This window comes from Carassius auratus, chromosome 50 (genome assembly GCF_003368295.1).
Source record: "Carassius auratus strain Wakin chromosome 50, ASM336829v1, whole genome shotgun sequence".
In the NCBI taxonomy this organism is placed as follows: Eukaryota; Metazoa; Chordata; class Actinopteri; order Cypriniformes; family Cyprinidae; genus Carassius; species Carassius auratus.
Window position 1 is genome coordinate 7,946,172 of NC_039292.1, and position 20,994 is coordinate 7,967,165.

Sequence of the window (20,994 nt, forward strand, 5' to 3'; positions counted from 1 at the left end):
TTCATTTAATTTAACCGAAATGTTGAAATGTGTTTAAATGTGTTCCAGTTGTCCGAACTATATCGGCGCCATTTGCCAGACGGAGGCTTTATCAACGGAGTAGAGGCAGGCTTTAAATTTCAAACCAGAATGTACAAAACAACTTGTAAATCAGCCACAATGAAAGTCTAAAACCATCACATAAATGATATGCCAACTGAGGATGGGAGGGTGTTTCAGGGGAAATGGGCATATGGACTTTCTTTGCATCACTTGCCTCTCGGTCAATTAGAACGCTACTAAGAGAAAAAGTCCCCAGCACAGTACATTAGCCACTAGTGATTTGAACATTTATCACTTTAGGACAACAGTCCACTGCGCTGGCCTGCATAATGGTCCTTACCACTTTAGGGGCCAGACACAATGCCCATGTGGACATAACCACCTCTGTGCTCATCAAGTTCAGGCAACGAAAACTCTGGACATTAAAGCAAATAAAAGAATGCATAAGTGACAATGAGTATATAATTAAAGACAATGTGAGCTGGTTAAATCTGTTTAGATGAATGTCTTGCCTTGCATAGGGCAATAGAAGCATGCTTCAGAGTAAAACAAAAATATTTCTCTTATTCATGATTTAATTTATATGTATCCATAATTGCAAATTTGACTTTCATAATCAAGACTTTTTTTTTTTAAATGCACGTACAATTTCACAGAATTTTGACTCTTTCACAATTGCTGCTTTATATCGAACAATTGCAACTATTTCTCACAATTGCAATTTTCTATTTGTAACTAGTTCTTATGATTCCGTTCTCTCGCAAATCCTTGTGTTTAGCCAAGAAAGTTTGCATTCTCTTGTAATGGTTTGCGTGTCCCTGAGAAACTTTGAATTTGCCAGTAAATCATTTTTTACGAAAATAATATGAGGTGGTTAGGAAAACCATATTTTAATACTTTTAAGAGCAAACACAAAAGTTTTTAAAATGTAGGGCTTTCTCGCAATTGCTTATTTATTTCTCAAATTTGTGACTCTGTGTCATAATGTTACTTTTTATTTCTCTCAACAGCAACTTTTTTTTTACAACTGTAGTTCTGTCTCTCACATTTGCAGCTAAATTATAATTATGTCTTTACCCTTCGTTTAACTTTTTTTCTCTGAGACACTTAGTGTTTGATCTCTAAATGCCATAAAAAATATGAACTGTACAGTTCTTTTACTTAAAATCTAAAAAAATAAGCAAGGAAATACTGAAGCACAAGACTTTACAGCAGCACTTTTCAGACAGCTGTCAGTCATATGCACAGACTTCTCCTGGGTCTGCATGTTTTGGGATCAACAAGCACAACAGCTTTGTGATGTGCTATTCATAATGCTGAGAACTGACTAAACCCCTTTTTTGACTTGAAAAGCACTGAGTGGCATTTAGCTCTGCAGGTCCACTCCTTCCCTGGTCTCCAGCTGTCCTAAAGTCTGCTGACACGGCATGCGATTAACATATACTTCAGAGGTGGAATATTTCACACCGCAGCTTTTAAACAGTGTTTCACCATGCCATATGTGTTCAAAACTAACTTTCTATTAGTGTTGCAGCATTAGAATTAACTGTTATGTCTCGGGATAAACAGAAACATCATATGATGTATGCTGATGTATTCAATTACCTCACTTAATATCACGACTGCCATGGAACTATTTGAGTACTTAAAAGGGAGCTTCCTGGCAACCTCAACCATTTCCTTAAGTAGTAAAAGCTGTCTCCGTTCCGTGAGACATTAAAGTGCCATTTGACTTAATCACTGATAGGTTTGACTTAAGTCAGTGTTACCAAAATCTGGACACAAAGCAGTTTCATACTGCGATAGTTACTTAAAGGGATAGTTCACCCCAAAAAATAAAAAATGTCAACCTTTTGTATTTCTCAACCAGTATGCTGTCAGACTCATTCCTATTTTATTTATGTATATATGTATATGTATACAGTATTGTGCAAAAGTCTTAGGCCACTGGTATTTTCACCAACAAAAAAATGGTTTTAAGTCAGTTATTTCTATCTTTTGCGGTACTGTGTCAGTAATCAGTTTTCATTTCCAAGCATTATTTTTGCTATTCATTGTAATAATCCAGTGAGATTTTTTGTTTGCACAAGGAGTCTGGACAGCAGCCAGTGCTCCACACAGAGATCTGATCTCACCATAATTTAGTCTGTCTGGAATAACAAGAAGAAACAGAAAAAACTGAGACAGACGAAATCCAGAAGAACTTGCACTTGCACTTGCACATACTTCAAATATTTATACTTTTTTAAAATAAAAATAAATAACATTATACAGGTTTAGAACAACAAGAGGGTGAGTAAATAATGTAATAATTTTCTTTCTTTTTTTTTTTCTTTTTTTTTTTTTTGTTGTTGAGCAAACTACTGTATCCCTTTAAGATGGCTAGCATATTTAAATAGACTTGCAGGCAATCAGTCAGACCGCAGAGGAAGGCTATGATTTATCTGGTTGAGCTGTTTCACTTCATCCTCTATATTTAACTGACTCTTAAATATATACTTCTGAACTTCATTTCATTGGATTCCGTGGGTGAAAAACTGGACGAAAAAGAAACTTCCTTTTGCCATTCCCTATCCATTTACCCCCTCTAAACTTTTTTTTTTTCTCATCTAGAGTTGCGCAGTCTGTGCCAAAGACGAACTGAAGAATTAACAAGCTCAAATGCTGCTGGTGTGTTTCTCTCACACAACCCCCATGCTTATTGGGGCATTACAGCCAAACAAACCTTCTGCCATTTTTCACAGCCCCTTGAGTTGTCGCAATCCCAGGCAGATCAATAGGTCGGGTGACAAGATCACATACAGGTTGGTGAATGTGTGAGGTGCCAAACTAACAACTCAGCCTAGAAGGTCGTCCTCTGTAGACATTTATGTGAAAGTTTGGCCTTTGTATTGTTAGAAAGTGACTACTTTGGTTTGCCCTTCTGGTGAAGCATGCTGTTTTGTCCTTGGTCTGAATCGGTATCCGATGGTTTTCCAACAAACCAAAAATAATTCAAAATATCCTATATGCTCAGAAGTTTAGTGAAAGATATTTGACGGTGTTCCTTAAAAAACAATCCCAATCCAAAACATATAGAACAAAAGCACATTAATTTTTCAAAAACAACAACAAAAAAAGCATATGAAATATTCCAGTAAATAAAGGCTTTTTTAATAAACCTACTGATATTAGGATATCAGAAATTGATGCAAGGAGGGTGTATTTGAGGATAACTTTTTTTTTTTTCTACAGATTTGCATAACCAAATTTGTAAAATAACTGAATAGCATATGGAAAATCATTTTCATTATATGGCATATTTCTAGTAGGAATTAGTGCAGTCAGTCAGGATGCGTTAATGACATCTGCTGGTGTGGTTCTCTAACTTCCCTCTGATCAGACAGATATGCAGTGTATGCAGATGTTCAAAAGTTATTCTTGTAGATCAGTGATTCTTATCCAGGGCGTCGAGGCCAGCTAGGGGGCTTCAACAAATGTTTAAGGGGGCCGCAGAATTATTTCAAATAAGAAATGGCCGACTTGGCATTAGATTAAAAATAATATAAAGTGAAAACTCAGAAATTGAGTTAATAAAATGCATATTTACAAGTCTTACCAAGTTGCTAACATAATTTATTATATATATATATATATATATATATATATATATATATATATATATATATATATATATATATATATATATATATATGTATGTGTGTGTGTGTGTGTGTGTATGTATATATATATATATATATAAAGTCTGTGTTATTGCAGCTTCTTATCTCAAGATTAGGATTGTTTTCAGTTTCACAGTATAAGTGAATAGATATGGTGATCCATACTGAGAATCCATGTTCTGCATTTAACCCATCCAGGTGCACACACAGCAGTGAACACACACCTGTGGTATTGCTGGCCTGAGACTCAAACCCACAACCTTAGGGTTAGGAGTCAAACTCTCTAGCCACTAGGCCACAACTTTCTCATTATTATATGGCATATAAAATGATATGGCATATATAATTACAGTTGAGAAAAATAATTTTCATAACCCAAACATTAATAACAAATATAACACATTAATGTTCATAATTGCAAAATTGGTTCATTGACTTCTGGAAGTCGAAGCATCAGTGTTTTCTCGGTACAGGGTCGTTCGGAGCTGGATTTTCTCACTATTGTGAAATGGAAACCCCGAACTGGAGCACGAGCAGAGCGTGGTTACAGAACGCTATGAGCAGGTTAAGGAAATAACTCCCGTCCACTTATACATGCTGATCCATTCCGGGTTCCATTCTGTATTTTGTTTTGGAAAATAAGTTATCCTATAATAATTACTTTTATGGAACTGTTGTATATCATGTTTATGTTGTAGTAGCCTACTGAAGATCAACACGGTTTTGATTGCATACAGATATTCAGTATAAACACCGTGTGGTATCCTTCTTGGTTATGTAATATATGGGGGGAAATATATTCTTTTAAAAGACTGTTGAAAAATTAGGGGAATAAAATGCAGTTCATTCCTCATACTAAAAACATGAGCCCTTAAACCATTTATTTGCATAAACAAGCATAACAGACGGAGGAGTTTCCAAAATCATCTTCCATGTCTCCTCAGAGCGCAAGCCCCCTGTGATTCTCTTCTTCTGCTGCTGCAGCTAACGGCTGTTCAAACATTCGCGAGCTGTCTTTCTCCTCAGAGCGTCAAACCAAGAATGTCAGGCGTCTATGTCTAGGTTTTGTTTAAAGTCTGAAGCTATTCTCTTTAAGTCTGAGCTTGGTTATCAAGGAGACCAAGTAGGCATTCCTCAGTGTGAATATCCTTTGAGTAAAGTCAACATCATCTGAGTCTTCTGTCTCCGCGCTCGCCTTCAATCAATCTCGCGCTTCGCGGGCACGGGACTATCGGCGGTCTCCACATCTCCTCAGTGGGAATGGATACGGCGTCTTTGCGCTCTTTTAATCGTGAATGGACCCCAAAATAGACAAGTTTGGTTGATTAATGCTTCTGCTTGTTTTCACCTTCTTTTCCCGTTCTTTGACTGCGTTTTAGCGCTGGTACTAGACTCTAAACTTGTGTTTGGACAGGCAAAGAAAGGGAAATGATGGACAAAAACGGACTGGTTGTTCTGTTAGTTTTGTTGAACGTGCTTTTTGTATATACTGATGCGTTCAAAAGAGATACCGCAGAGAGACAGTCGAGATCCGAGGGGGGTTTCTGCCGGGTCTTGCGGACGCAGACTCGGGGCGCGCGGAGAGACGGACAGAACGAGTTTCGCCTCAGAGTTGAAGGAGATCCAGAAACGTACCAACCCGGGAGCACTTACAGAGGTTAGAGGTCACAACATGTTGCTGTTTGGCCAATTTAAGAGGCATTTAGTGCAACCCTGGGTAAAAACAACATGTGTGGAGTTTGTAAATATTGGTGCGTAAAACGTCAACTTTAGTTCTTCCGCAAGTAAACAAGGTTGGCTAACACTAATATGCTGAAAAGCGTTTTATATGGTGAATATGAGTACATATTATTGGAGAGAGTTTTTAAAAAAACCAAGCAAAGCCTAGCATGTTTACCAAAGAGGATCCAAAACGTGACTGTGAGTTTAACACATTGTTTAAACGCTTTGGCTTTTTTTTTTTTTTTTTTGGTTGGATGCCATATTTCGATATATAATATTCACAAATTTGTATGCTTACAGTAGGTTAAACGTACAATTTATAGCTTTACTGTAAATTAGTGTCAAGTATGAAAAGTGCTGTAGTTACAACACTGCCATACTATAACACTAATAGAAATGTACTATTGGATATTTTGAATGGACACTTTGGGCATGGATTTATTTTGATGATCACATTCATGTATTCAAATCTCACTTAAAACATTTTCATTTACAACACTGAACACTGAATGACAAATCTAGTAGTATTTTAAACTCTTAGTGTGCGACCCCATCAAGTGTTGCAAATGTATTCTATATTGTTCAGTCCCTTTTTTGTATAAAAGCGTGTTACAGCAGCAATGTCTGGTCAGTCCTTTTTTAATGTAGATTTAATTTGTGAATTTTATAGATTTAATATTGTCATACACTATGTCAAATTAAACCTCCTGATTCAGATGAAACCAGTTCTGTAATGTAATGTCCATTATAATTGGGTTTTCCAGGTTCTCCAGGTGAAATGCACTTGCACAACCCATACACTTACATTCAAACGTACTATACCTGCCAATTGTGAGAGCATTTTGCGACTTGCTCTGGCACACTGTTGAGATCTGACCTACTGTTAAGCCCATTTCTGGTATCTCTAACCTATATTCTGTTCTCTCTCTTTCTCTCTATTCAGTGAGTTTGTATGCCTCCAGCCCATCTTACTTTCGTGGCTTTACCCTCATTGCTCTGAAGGATGGAAGGGAGGGCATCACTCCTGACGATTACGCTGGCACCTTCAAGGTGAGGGTTTGCAGTGACCCTGTATAACCGCCTTGAACTGTGGCAGTCAAAGATGACAGTTTAATTTGCAGTCTCTGCAAAATTAGCAGTTTATGTCGGGTTGAGTTGGCACATCTGTATTTAGACATGGTAGGTTTAGGAAGAAAAATGACCATTAACCCTTAGATGCTTGAGAAAAAAAATGTCTTCAAAACAAGAGTGTGATCATAGCCATATTTTTATTCTTTCTCAAAACTTGGTGCATCAACACTTTCATTGGCCAGATTAATTTTATGCTGTTATAAAAAAAAAATAGAAAAAACATATGAAGAGGAAAGCTACGGAATTAATAATCCTTGTACTCTTTTTGTTTTTATACTATATATATATATATATATATATATATATATATATATATATATATATATATATATATATATATATATATATTTTTTTTTTTTTTTTTTACTGACTCTAAAAAGTAGCTTTCAAACTTTTTTTACCCATACACCCCCCCCCCCCCCCCCATAATGAGAAAAGTTATGGAATTAAAGGTCTAAGGGAATCACCCCGATTAGATAAAAAAGGCTGTAGTGGATGGCATGCATCAAACGTTTAAGTGTTTTAAGGATTTCAGATCCATCTTTTGCCAGCAAGCAGAACTGTGTGAAGTAGTCTCAGACATGCTGCTCCTCATTGGTAACACACTGACCGTCTCAGAGCCGTGTCCTTTCTGAAAGACAGGACCCCTATCATTTAGTGCTCTCCACATCAAGCCGCAGTGCTTGCCAGACTGAAGCAGGAAGGCTTTCTCCCCCCAGATCTCATTAGTTGTGGTCGGCGCTCTGCACTCCTTACCGCTGTGTTTTTTCAGCGCTCAGATTGCCTGGCGGATGTTAGCAGACATTCTCTGTTGAGGTCTTAAACTGGGGATTCTCGTCCTGACAGACTAAATTGAGTGAACGAAAAACACAATAAAGGCAACTGTAAAAGGACAAGAGACAAAATTACAAAAGCTGTGGTTTTGTTCTAAATGCATATGGACCAATTATGAAAAATAATGTTTGAGATGTTGAAAATGAAAATTCTTTTTAAAATGCTTAAAACACAAGTGCACTTTTTTTTAAATTTAATCTTTGTATTCAAATCTTTGCTTTCATACATTTTAGTTTTTTTAGTTTAATTTTTGTAGTTGACTCTAAAAAGTGGGTTTCAGACACTGTTCATGGCATTAGTTTGTTTGTTTTGCAAGTGAATCATGCATTTATCTTAGGGTTGCACCATTTGATCTTGACTTGCATTTAAAAAAAGTCGTAATATGACTATGCATATTGCATTAATAATTTCATTTTGTACAATTTTATTGTCTTCCTGTGTGTTGGTTATGCCACACTGACTCTCATTTGGTGCATATATGTGTGTGTGTGTGTGTGTGTGTGTGTGTATCTGGATTTAGATTGGATTTAATGTTATATTTATGTAAATTTCTATTTTATTTGAAACCTGATTTTTTTTTTTGAATAGGAATCTTAACCATAAAATATACTTGAATTTTACTTAAATATTTTGGTTACTAAAATTCAAAAATGTAAAATATTTTTCAATCTCTATTTTACTGAAGCCTTGTTTATATTTTCTGTATGAAGTTTTGAATGGAAAAGTCCAGGATTTAAAAAATGAGCAGCATCAAATTTTTTTTTTATATATTTATATATATACAACATATTGTGATATAATGTCTGAGAGAAACATTAACATGTCCTCTGTAGTATAATGACACAATTTATAACATGAGAATCTATTTTTTACAAGCCCAAGTTTAGCAGGGAGCTCGACACATTTATTAGGTTGCTCTTGTGTAATGTAATTTTTGCCAATTGAAAATGATTGCATTCAAATTTGCTGGGTGAAGCTTTAAATCTAAGAGATGTTCATTCTACTTCAGGTCAGTAATTTGATCAGTAACCCTGACCGTGACCTGCCTTATCTCCAGGGTAAAACCTTTCTGGGTGTTTGCTACATTACATTTAGCTGTTACATTGAAGTGTTTCAGATGTTAAACCTCATTCTGAGTTGTTTGCTACCCATGTCAGTTAACCGTGCCTTTCAAAATATTTATAGTCATCAGTCATCACGACAGTTCACATACAAAGCTGTTGCACTTCTTATGCTAGCACAATCTGACAAACACCTCTTAAGCCAAACCAGCATGCTCGAAATAAGCGTTGTGATATCTCGCCATTCGTTTTTACTTAATCTCTCCAAGGAACCTCTTGAAGATGGACGTCCCTAATTCCTTCAGGAGATATGGCTATTCACTCAAGCCACAGAGTTTTGTGCTTGCAAGAAGGGACAAACTGAAAGAGGGAGAGTTTAAGAGAGCAAACCGAAAACTGCTTTCACTGTCCCTCATGAGCTAGGCCACACAGTCTCGCCAGGAGCCACAATTAAAACAAACACGCCTCTCCTCTCCTCTGTTTTGAACAACTTTCCCCCAGCTGGTTTGCAGCATTTTTAAGGCAGCCATTACAGCCCCTTTTTACCCAGGAAACAATGCTGCTTGGCCCGTATTTCCTCTTTTAAAATAAACAACTTGTAGAGCAACTGTTGCACAGTCCTACAGCTCAAGCATATATTTACAAAGTTTAGCATAGTTTCAGAAATTTTTAGTCTGAACAAGGGTGCGACAAGATTGCTTGAGATGCCAAAATTGCAGCTTTTACTTTCTTTGCAGAAGTGAAGGACAGAATCAGAGGATACTGTTTGCAGATTTGGGTTTGCATGACTGTATGCGTGTGGAAGAGTGGAAAGTGGAAATGGAGAGAACGAGAGAGAGAGAGAGTGAGAAAGAGGGAGGGAGAACTTTGGATTTTACTCTTCGATGGACATTTGGCAGTGATTTTGTTTTGAAACATGCAAACAAAATTGTAATTTTCCACCCCCACTGGAATTTCCCATCACTTGGAGAATGTGATTTTACAAACAGTAGCAATAATATATATCCGAAAGACATATATGACATGTACTTTTATTTATTTATTTATTTTTAACTTATAAAAATGTGCAAAAGTACATATGGGACAAATAATAATAATACTATATTCTTTTTTTTAGCTCTTTTCTATAAATTCTAGGATGAATTTACTAAATGGTTTTGCATGAGGTATTTCAGGGCAAAAACCTTCATTTTTTTGTTTGTTTTGTTTTTCAGCTGTCATTCTTTTTAACATAAATACACTAATTTATTTGATTTTCTATCTGAATTAAGCTTATTATATAACTTTTCTTCACAAAGCTCAATGCTATTTGCTTGGCGCAATTAACTTCACAATATTACTAGGCCTACCTGAGGAAAGCGAGTGATTAAACAATGTTATTAAAAATTGAAGTTTACATTACATTTTTAGTTGAAATGGAAGCAGTAATTCATTGAATGAAGACGAATGATAAAGAAGAGTGTTAAAATCAGGCATTTAATGAACATTTTAAAAAGCCAATTTTTGTGTGTGGATTAGAGCAGTGCATTTTTCACAATTACTGTTTTTTTTTTTTTTTAAGTTCCAACAAATGTTAAAGAGCATAGTAGTTAAGAATGTCAAAATGTTGCCTCGTAGGTTAACATGAGCTCTAGGTTTAAGTAGCACAGAACTGTCAGTTACAAATATTTGTCCACTGCACTGAAAGATGTTGAAAGGGCTGTCATGTATGGTTAGTCATCTTGGCCCACAAAATGAAATTTGATTCTACATCACAGAGCTTATTTACGGTACAAATTTACTGTTTAGTTGGAAACTGTTGCATAATTGAAAAAAAATAAAATAATAATAATTAGATTCTTAGAATTTTGAATGCCTTTTGTTTTGTTTTATTTCCAAAGCTCTCCTAAAAAATGAAAAATGATTTACTTGTGCTGTTTCAAATGTCCTATACTGCAATGAAACACACAGAGAACTTTTCAAAGTTTTTCATATGAATCTTTGCCATAAAATGACTTTTACATTTACGCATTTAGCAGACGCTTTTATCCAAAGCAACTTGCAGTGAATGCAGGCTATACATTTCTTGATTTTTTTAACAGTATGTATGTTCTCTGGGAATTGAACCCACAACCTTTTTGCGCTGCTAATGCAATGCTCTAACACAGAGCAACAGGAACTTTATATATATACAACTATTTATGTTTCCAAAAGATTTATGTTCTTTAGAAAAAAAAAAGAAAACAATTTATCATAGTTTTCACAAAACATTAAGCAGCAGAACTGTTTATAGCATAATGATAATAATAAGAAATGTTTCTTGAGCACCAATTCAGCATACTAGAATGATTTCTGTAGGATCATGATATTCTGAAGGATCATATTATCTACATCACAGGAATAAATTACATTAAAAACATTATATAAAATATATTATGAAATATAAAAATGTTATAAATATAAAAAAATAACTGCTTTTAAATCATAATAATGTTGCACATTAATTATTGTTTCACTGCCTTTTTTCTTTAAAAAACATTAAATAAGTTACAATGTTCCCTGTTCCACAGCTTATTGATGAAAGTGACACGCAGTTTATGACCAGCTGCCCCACGGCCGTCACAGAGAGCATTCCCAGAAGACGCACAAGGATACAGGTGTTCTGGACAGCGCCACCTTCTGGCAGTGGTTGTGTCACTCTCAAGTGAGTTATTGAATAGAATTTAGAATTTTTATTTGTATTATTATTCTGGTCTTGGATAGCAATAAATGAATGAGAATCCATGGATTTAGGCTGAAAGATAAAGTCTGTGGTACTGAACTGATAGAAAAGAAATCAGACTCTCTATACTGACTCTATATTGAGTTTAGTGTCTACAATACAATACTGAGTCTGAGCGCTTGTCTCATTTAGTCAGTGTTATATCAGTCACGTTCTGCAAAAGTATTCAAAAAGGAAAACAGTCTTTTTCAATCATATCTTAAGCTGAGTGAAAATAAATAAATTTAGGGCCATTGATAGAAGATAGATGTTGATCAGTTATTGTATGTTAATCTTAAGCCATTGAAATTGCCCTTGAGTGTTCCCATCATTCATAGGAGGCTGCGAATCAGATGATTATGAAAATGAAAAAAACTTTGAAAGCTTTAAAATATTCTCAGAATCCAAACAACATCCTCCCACTTGAGTTTCCTTACATACATCAAGCACACAACAGTGGTCTTCAACCAAACAAAATCTGAATGATCTGTCGGTGTTGTGATGTCAGTGTTTCCACTCCACCCCCTCATGCTTTCATGCTGTCTATGTATCTTCATCTCTCTTTCTCCCACTCCTTTTGAGGTTATAAACAACTTAAAGTGCATTTGATGCATTAAAGACATCTGAAAGTCTGCCTTTCTGCTCTAGTTGGACACGTTGCGGTGCGTATATGCATTTTTCCACATTATGGGTGCCAACCCTCGGAACACCCTTTACAACATCTCTCACTTTCTGAAAGCCTTTTGAATGTCACTCTTTTGGCCTGTTTACACTTGTTGTGAACCAGTGAGGTGTATAATACCAGGAGAAAGCTATCCGAAAGCTTCATTTTAATGGGAAGTATGCCATTTGATATCTGCCAGTTTTGCTCATGGACACTGGACTGTTCTGGACTGTTTTTGAGCCAATCACCTGAGCCCTTGAAAGGCTTCAAATATTGCAAGTGTAACTCACATGTGCTTGTCTGACATGCAAGAACCAATGAGTTTTGTTCTAAGGTGTCATGTAAACTCTTTTAAGGTTCCACAAGAACCAGTGAGATTTGTTCTTGGGCATCATGCAAGCACATTTGAGGTTTCGCAAGAACTAATTAGGTTTGTTTTCATATATCATTCAAGCATGTTTGAGGTGCTTCAAGAACCAATAAGGTTTTTTCTCATGTGTCAAGTTCGGTCATGCATTTGTGTCTCTTCAGAAGACCTGCTCTGCGTCCAAATATCTCAGAAAAACAGGTGAAAAGTGTCCGGCTGACCTACTACTTTTTCTGAGATTCTGAAGTGTGCATGGATACTCATTGGACACTTTATTCATACTACCCACATTAATAAAACTATATTGATTTTTTTTATTTTACAAATTTATGAATTGATTTTTACATCAAATGTAGTATCTACTAGACATTATGCAATTTTGAACCAGATTTGGATTATGCCACTCCACTCGTATGGATTACTTTTACATATTGTATGACATATATGAACTTTTTGAAGATTTTTCAAAGTTTTTGTGGAATGGACTTTTGATGGAGAAACAGAAATCTCTCAGGTTTAAATATAAGGTTCAAATAACTTAATTTGTGTTTCGAAAAAGAATCAAAGTCTTCTGGATTTGAAATAACGTGAGGGTGAATAATTGATGACAGAATTTTCATTTTCGGGTAAATTTGCAACAATATCACATGGTAATTCATGTCTATTTTACATTTGGGGAATTAGTGGCTATTTCATAATATGTACAATCTCATTCATAAACTGAGATGATTTGCTTACACCCCATTGACTTATATTTAGGGTTAGGGTTAGGGGTGTATTATGCTTACATTTTATTTTCCTTAAAATTGTACATGTTCACACAATGTTAATACAAGATTGCCATATTGTAAAATATTTTTCTTGTGAGATCTGGTTGGAACTAAACCTTTAAACCCTTTATTGTAGTGCAATGGATGAGCGATAGTTGAGTAGGCGATCCTTAATATTCTCGCAGTATATTAAGTATATTTCTATTTATACATTGCAGTGATGTAACTGCGTAAATAAGCCCCTGAATGTATTTTTAGTTTACTTAGTAGCAGTTGTGAAATTAAATAGATGTAGAAACAATTAAAACCTTCACATTGTGAGTATTTATGAGTTAGCGTCCTCTTGCACAGTTTTCTCATCCTCTCCTGTTCTCTTTCTATGAGCCACAAACTCATCTCTGTCCCCCATCCCCTGTCTTTTTAACTTCTCAGAAAGAAAAGCAGTCTCTCCTCCACCTCACTTTGAACCCATATCACCTACCCAGGTCTCGTCTTCGTCCATCTGTTAACTCAAGGAATTATTATAGCTTTTAATTTACCCATCTGTATTTATTATGGCAGGGATGTCTGTTTTTTTCCAATAAACATTTTTCAGGGAAGCATCTGCTGTGCCAACATGTTGAATCTGCTGTCACTTTGCCTTGGCGTGTCAAAACCGTGGAGGCATTGTACCTTCTAGCACCGGGCCGAAAGCCAGTGCTCAGGCTCCAAAACACAGCTGGCAACAGCGCCCAATGAACATCAAATAAAAAGTGCAATTACATCTGGAATCCCTCCAGCACTTTTCTAGTAAAATGTCATACAGACCAGGTATTGGAAGGAAGTTTTGATCTAGATTTAGTTTCTTTGGTGTCATCAAGCTGTGGAAGGCAGTTAAGATGTGGTAAACATGATGGTTTTTTTTTGACAAGCTTTGGGACTCTAGAGATAAATTACTTAGATGAGACGATCAAGACCAGATACCAGCAGAGGAGAAGTCATAAGAAGTTTTTAGAAGAATTGATCAAGACTTGAGCAGTAATACTTTGTTGACCACTGTTAAGGGTCAACACCAACGTCCTACATCATCCACCCGGAACTGCTTCTGTGTACAACAGTGAGCACAATTTGGTTATTTTTCTTACAAAAACGCAACGATTCGCTACAGGAGGCCTTTATTCACCCCCCAGAGCAATTTGAGGCCCTTTTTATTATGGATGGATGCGCTTTATTTCACTTCTTTTGGACTGATGAACTGCAACACCTGCTGACTGCCATTAAACAGATTGGAATATCAAAGTACATTTTTAATATAACTCTGACGGGATTCGTCTGAAAGAAGAAAGGCATATACACCTAGGATGCCTTGATGTTCAGTAATTCATGGGCTAATATTCGATTTTGAGTGAACTAACCCTTTAAATAAATTTCTTATTAAATTTTTTATTACATATTATTTATTATAGTTATATATATATATATATATATATATATATATATATATATATATATATATATATATATATATATATATATATATATATATATATCGGCACAACATCGGTATCGGCCGATAAAAGCTTAAAATGACCATCATCGGTATCGGCCGATATGAATATTTCTGCCGATGAGCCAAACCGATATTCTCCAAGTGAAATAATTGACCTGTTTTTCAGGTGTGAATGTCTGTCTACATTTGTACAATAATACATTTATGGTAGAATCAGTACAGAAGAGATACATGGATTTCTCTTCAGTAAAATGAAAGTTTAAATATATCAGGCGAAAATGTTTATATATATCGGTATCGGCATCGGCCAAAATTATTTTGAAAATATCGGCATATCGAATATCGGCCAAAATCCAATATCGTGCATCCCTAATATATATATATATATATATATATATATATATTGTAGTTAATGCATTAACGTATATACTTACTTTTAAAAATGTAAAAAATATATATGCATAAGAGTCAGGTTCAACAATTCATGTTATACAAAATGTTTATTTCATTCAAACCTACAGTAATTACATAATTTATATTATTTACTTAGTACAAATACACCTTTAGACTTAATTCCACATGATTTGCTTTACTGTTGCTGCTAATTTAGCAAAAAATGAATTTGTCAGCGAGTCACTTAGCTGTTTTCATACAGTGTTTGATGTGAAAGGAGCTTTTTCTGTCAAACAGTGCGCTAATCTGCAGTAATTCAATAATATATGTATATCCTATGATATGATCCCACTTTATTCACTACTTATTTAGCTACTAACCTAACCAAAAAATCGGGTGGCAATTAGTTTTGTGTCTTTTGCATTGTGTTTGCAGTGAAAGGGCCATGAAGAGAAACAGCATTCAATGTTCTTTGCCATGTCAAATTTGGTTGTTACTCAATTTCTGCAAATGCGCTTTGTAAAGCCCACATGAGGCAAAAATCTGTCATACTGCAGACACCTTCACATTTTGATAAGGCCAGCACCAGATTCTCTTGTAAGCCTCCCACATAAAACGTGGGATTTTTCTCAGGAGGGCATGGTCAGACCTACATCTTGCCACAACTTTGACTGACAGCAATGGCAATGGGTTCTAGTGGAAAAGTAGCAGGACTCGCCATTGATATTCCACATGGGTCGATCTAAGACGAGTGTGGCCCAGTCTCTAGGATACTCCATCAGCAGCAGCTTTAAAAGAGATCCAAACCTCCAACGCCCCCTGAACATAGATGGTACTCTTGAATACATTTGCTTTTTCTCCAACTCTTGCTAAACATATCGACATCAGTTGATGTCTCTATATCGCTTCATTTTAAAAGCCAAACTCTTTAAAGCAGTCATGATGTTGACTGGAATCATTGAAATATGCTCTAGGGTAGTAGCATTTTGCAAATGTAGCATTATGCATTGAAGCCTTTCTTAAAACGATGCATTGTCTGTTCCCACTACAATACAATTTTGAATGCAATAATGGTGGTGAATGTAAAAGCGCACTTTCCCAGAACTATATCTAAAAGACAGATAAAAAGTTGGATGAACGTTGTAATGTCTTCATTACAGGGCCAGTGTTGTGCAGCGAAGAATCATTTTCTTCCAAGATGAGGGCTCACTTACTAAAAGACTCTGCGAGAAAGGTAATTTTAAAGCTGGGTTTCTCATGCACATTCCCTGCACTGATAACATTTTTACATCTACAAAGTTTTTTTTTTTCCTGAAACAGACCTCTTTTTCTGTCATCTGTTTTTTTATGTTTCTAAATCAAATATGCTTTGTAAATGGTTGTGTTTATGCATGCCACATCAATTTGTGCATGTTTAATGTTTATATAGAGTGTGTGTGGAAGGATACACATGTGAATTGTTATGTGGCAATGAAAGGAGACACGTAGATTCTCAGACACAATGGAACTGAAGTTAAATAACTATCATCTTCTGAACATTGCAGATCCATTTGCGACGACTGAAAAACCCATGCAAGAGTGCTGTGCTTGTGGAACAGCCAAATATAGAGTCACTTTCTATGGAAACTGGTCTGAGAAAGTGCATCCCAGAGACTACCCAAGTAAGAACAAACACTTTGTGACACATGAGCACAATAATTGCATCAGTATTGTTATTGTTAATTATTAAGAGTGTTCATTTATTGAAATAAAGCTGGAATAGAGTATAAATATTAAAGAGAACTTAAAAAGCTTAAAAATCAGTGCTTAATGAAATGAGTATTAAAATGGCTAAAGATAAAACTAAAATAAATACAAACAGGCATTATATTTAAAAAATAAACTAATTTAAAATAATAAAACCACATTCAGTAACAAATTTAATACAATTAAAATAAAATCTAATATTATAAAATCTAATTCAAATTAACTAATAACATTTATAAATCAACAAATTAACATGATTCAATATTATAATTATAATAAAATATTTTATTTTAATATAAAAATATCACTTTGTCAGGTAGAAGATTGCCAGACAAAAGACAAATATTATCGAATCATTGGAGATTTGCATCCCTGTTTGCATTTTCCATGTTCTGTTTCAGTTTGAAATAAGTGTTTGAAATCATCCAACATCTTTATAAGTGCAATGTGGCAAAGATTTACACACTCGTATATTTTTTTTGTTTATTAATTGCAAAAATTTAGTTTTAACAGTCAGGTCCTACAAACACATTCTTGATATATTTGGATGCCACGCTGATTTCACATCTCAAACATGAACATTTGAACAAAGTGCCTTGCAGAAAGAGTGAGAACATGGGCAGAGATGGCCAGCAATATCTTTCTCCTGCAGTTTTAGCTCTCAGGGCTGGTTTGCTAATATAGCAGTCAGCAGGAGAGCTGGTTCATTTCCTATGTGTGTGGCAGCAATGATCCAATCTGTTATTTACTGTCTGGCAAGCAGGCAGGACTACAGCCTGGGCCGTGATACTTTGTGAGATAAGAGAAGCCAGGCGGATGTTGTCACATAGCGCACTCCTGCTAGTTAATGGGTCTGTGGAAACAGACGTTGATGAATACGGTAGGCTCCTTAAAGAGAGACAAAAGAAAGAGGCTTAGATTTTAAAGACACACACTAGAGAACAAGTTACTTCAGAAGTGCAATTATCTGAGAGGATTTAACATTGTATAAAGCTGTAGCTTGAAAAATCAGTTGTTTGTTCACCACTGTTGTTTCTGTCCCAAAGGACGTGCTAATCATTGGTCGGCTCTCATCGGCGCATCTCACTCGAGAAGCTATGTGTTATGGGAATACGGAGGTTTCGCCAGTGAAGGAGTCAAGCAGGTGGCTGAGTATGGATCACCCGTCAAAATGGAGGAGGAGATTCGACAAAAGGTAGGCCTTCTGGCTAAGTGCGACGAGATGAGATATCAGGATCAGACAGATAAAGTTCAGCTTGAAAGCTAATGTTGAAGTTATTGCACGACTTTCAGACCAATATGTCCTTTTCTTGGGAATAGCAGCAGTTTACCCGACAGGGATTGATTTTTTTAACATTTTTCATTGGCCAGGATTAGGCTCATTACACTTCTGATACTTTTTCAATTTGCTGTTTGTTTAGGATTATTTGAAACCTTGACAAACTAGCCAAACGGGATAAATCTGAACGAATTTTTGCAGAAAGCTTTTAAAGTGAATGAATCATTTTCTTTCTCTTCCACTGATGCTGAAAATCTCTCTTGTGAAGTGCATGACTGCTTTGGTTGCTTGATAAAAGTCAGCTCTAGTCGACAAAATGGAAAAAAACAAATCAATCTGCTTTATTGTCTTTGTTCATGAAAGATCTCATTGTGCTTAAAAGCTATTTCTTCAACTTTTAGCTGACTTGAAGACATATAAAGTTTAATAAGGCATAACAAGACTCGTTTTGGGTGTGAATGACTCACTGATTCAATGATTGATTCAGTCGCTCACAATACATGAAACATTTGTTTGAAATGTTTCAGCCTAATTAATCAAAATCCCCAGTACTGGAAGCAATGCCCTTGCAGAAGTTTTTCATCTTATTGCTTTCACTCCATCAAAAGTTGCATGGCACTCATTTTATGTTTCTGAAGTTCCCTATGCACTCATGGCATCGGAAATAACATGTCAAAGGTTGATCAGTTAACAGAGGGTTCGCCTAGCATCTTAATTAAACGCATTAGTCAGAATCAGCTAATTTTCGCATTGCTGTAATTTAATGTTAATTTCCGCCTCTTGAAAGATAAGTTAACAGTTGCATGCAGTCTGAGACGGAAGGTCATTTAGCAGCTTTGTAGGAAGATGTGTGCAGTATAATTCAGCGTTAACACGATGCGCTGCCTCCATGAGGATTTTAAAGGTCGTCTGGGAAAGGTTCATACCTTAGATGTTCCCATTTGTCTTTTGCACAATGCACTGTAGGTGGTTTTCACATCTTGACACATCTCAGATTGATGACCTCAGAATCTTTTCAGCTTCAACCCCATGCAAGAATATTTTGTTTAGGACAAATTAATTTCTTATAAATTGAATAAAATGTAATATTATATATTTATTATGTTACAAATAATTACATATTATACTGTATATTGAATTTTATATGTGACCTTGGACAACAAAACCAGTCTGAAGTCTCTGGGGGTTTATTTACAGGAATAACCAAAAATACATTGTATGGTCAAAATTATTGATTTTTCTTTTATGCCAAAAATCATTAGGACATTAAATAAAGATCATGTTCCATGAAAATATTTTGTAAACTCCCTACTGTAAATATATCAACACTTAATTTTTGATTAGCAATATGCATTGCTAAAAACTTACTTACAACTTTAAAGGTTATTTTCTCAGTATTTAGATTTATTTGCACCCTCAGATTGTAGATTTTTAATTAGTTGTACATCGCCCAAATATTGGCCTATCCTAACAAACCGTATATCAGTGGAAGGCTTATTTATTCAGCTTCCAGATTATGTATAAATCTCAATTTCGAAAAAATTGACCCTTGTGACTGGTTTTGTGGTCCAGGATCACATATGTTATATTAAATTTCATTAAATATAAATGTAATCATAAATATTATATTAACTTACGATGTTTTACTAAATCAAGCATATTTCTGCATCATTGCAATATCAAAGTGAGAAAGATGCTTCACTTGAGTACTAGATCATAAGATGTCTCATCAGGTTTCATTTGTCACATATTCCTGGAAGCTCTTTGGTTTTGTTGATTGTCTTGGGGCATGGCTGACAAATTTACCCACAATAATTTATTGATTTGTGCTACAGGCACTTTCGTGCTGTCAACATTTGTTTTGTTTGGCATTGCAAACAACTACATTAAAAGTCCTGTCTACACAGTTCTCGCAAAAGACCAGAAAAATCACAATTAGTTTAAACAAGTACAGCAATGAAAAATCAATATTAAAAATACAAAGGCACATAGTGCAAGAACACCAAGACACAATACAAAAGTGCTGTATAAGCCACCGGCCAATAAAGCTACTTTTTTATTATTCCTTTTTTGAAGCTGTCAACTGTCTGTCATTTCAGAATTGATTTTGTTTTCTTCTATCTTGTCCCTTTATTTTACAGCTCTTTTGTGCTTCCAGGGCTTTTTCCACATGCTTGATCTTGGTTCTGATACTGTTGGTTAGTTTTACCTGACATGATCATTCATCTTTTGAGGTGGTGCCGATTCTTTGGAACCCAGTAAAGTGAATCTGTCAGCAGGGTCCTTTGAACAGATTTGCTTTGTGGCAATTTTTAATTTTTTTGATGTGCACTATGCTCTTTGACTTTAAAGAGGTAGTTCACTCAACTAAATGAATTCTGTCATCATTCACTCACTCTCATGTTAATCTAAATTTTTGATTTATCTATTTTTTTCAGTGAGAAATGTAGATGTTTAGCACAATGTTCACACTGTTCTTTTCTATTCAATGAAAGTAATTTGCAGACTAGAGGCTGTCAAGCTTTAAAAATGACAAAAATTGCCATAAAAGTATCATAAAAATGATCTTGCAATATAATGAACAAGTCATATAGACTTCCTTTATGATATTTTTATGGTACTTTGTACTACTTCTTGATAGCCCCTGGACACTATTCACTTTCACTGAAAGGAAAAGAGCATTATGGACATTTTTCTTTTTTGCGTGCTCTATTCCTTTAACATGTTTACATTTGTATTGCTGTATATTTCAGATCATTTTAAAGCTTTTAGCATAAAATGGTATTTCAGACTTCCCTGCTGTTCGCCTAAAGGAAGCAGCTTCCAGAAACATTGAAGCGCTACTGTAAAATCAGTCATCAAAGCCTTTTCCAAAAACCATCACAGTCATTTACTATCCTTTTTTGGCATTTCACCATTAGGCGCATTACTTTCGGGAAAGCAATCGCAGAACATTTTCAGCAGAAAAGAGCTGTGCAGATAAATATTTCAGTCGTAGATCACGTTGCTGTAGCTGAGTCTCTTCTGAATGACAAATTGCGACAATAGACAGGAGTAAGCAATACGTGGTCAACAACATTGCAGAGAAGCTCAC

At 35.4% G+C, this 20,994-nt stretch overlaps 1 protein-coding gene across 1 annotated transcript in view; it reads left to right on the forward strand.

Annotated features, from left to right (window-relative positions):
• Window positions 1-4,651: 4,651 nt before the first annotated feature.
• The window catches only part of LOC113066844 (spondin-1-like), a 53,963-nt gene continuing 37,620 nt past the window's right edge, over window positions 4,652-20,994 (forward strand). Inside the window, exons 1-6 of the mRNA XM_026238911.1 lie at window positions 4,652-5,361; window positions 6,370-6,476; window positions 11,002-11,135; window positions 16,036-16,109; window positions 16,420-16,536; window positions 17,668-17,816. Coding sequence (XP_026094696.1) covers window positions 5,133-5,361; window positions 6,370-6,476; window positions 11,002-11,135; window positions 16,036-16,109; window positions 16,420-16,536; window positions 17,668-17,816 — 810 coding nt within the window. The 5' untranslated portion in view covers window positions 4,652-5,132. The remainder of the gene's footprint in view (window positions 5,362-6,369; window positions 6,477-11,001; window positions 11,136-16,035; window positions 16,110-16,419; window positions 16,537-17,667; window positions 17,817-20,994) is intronic.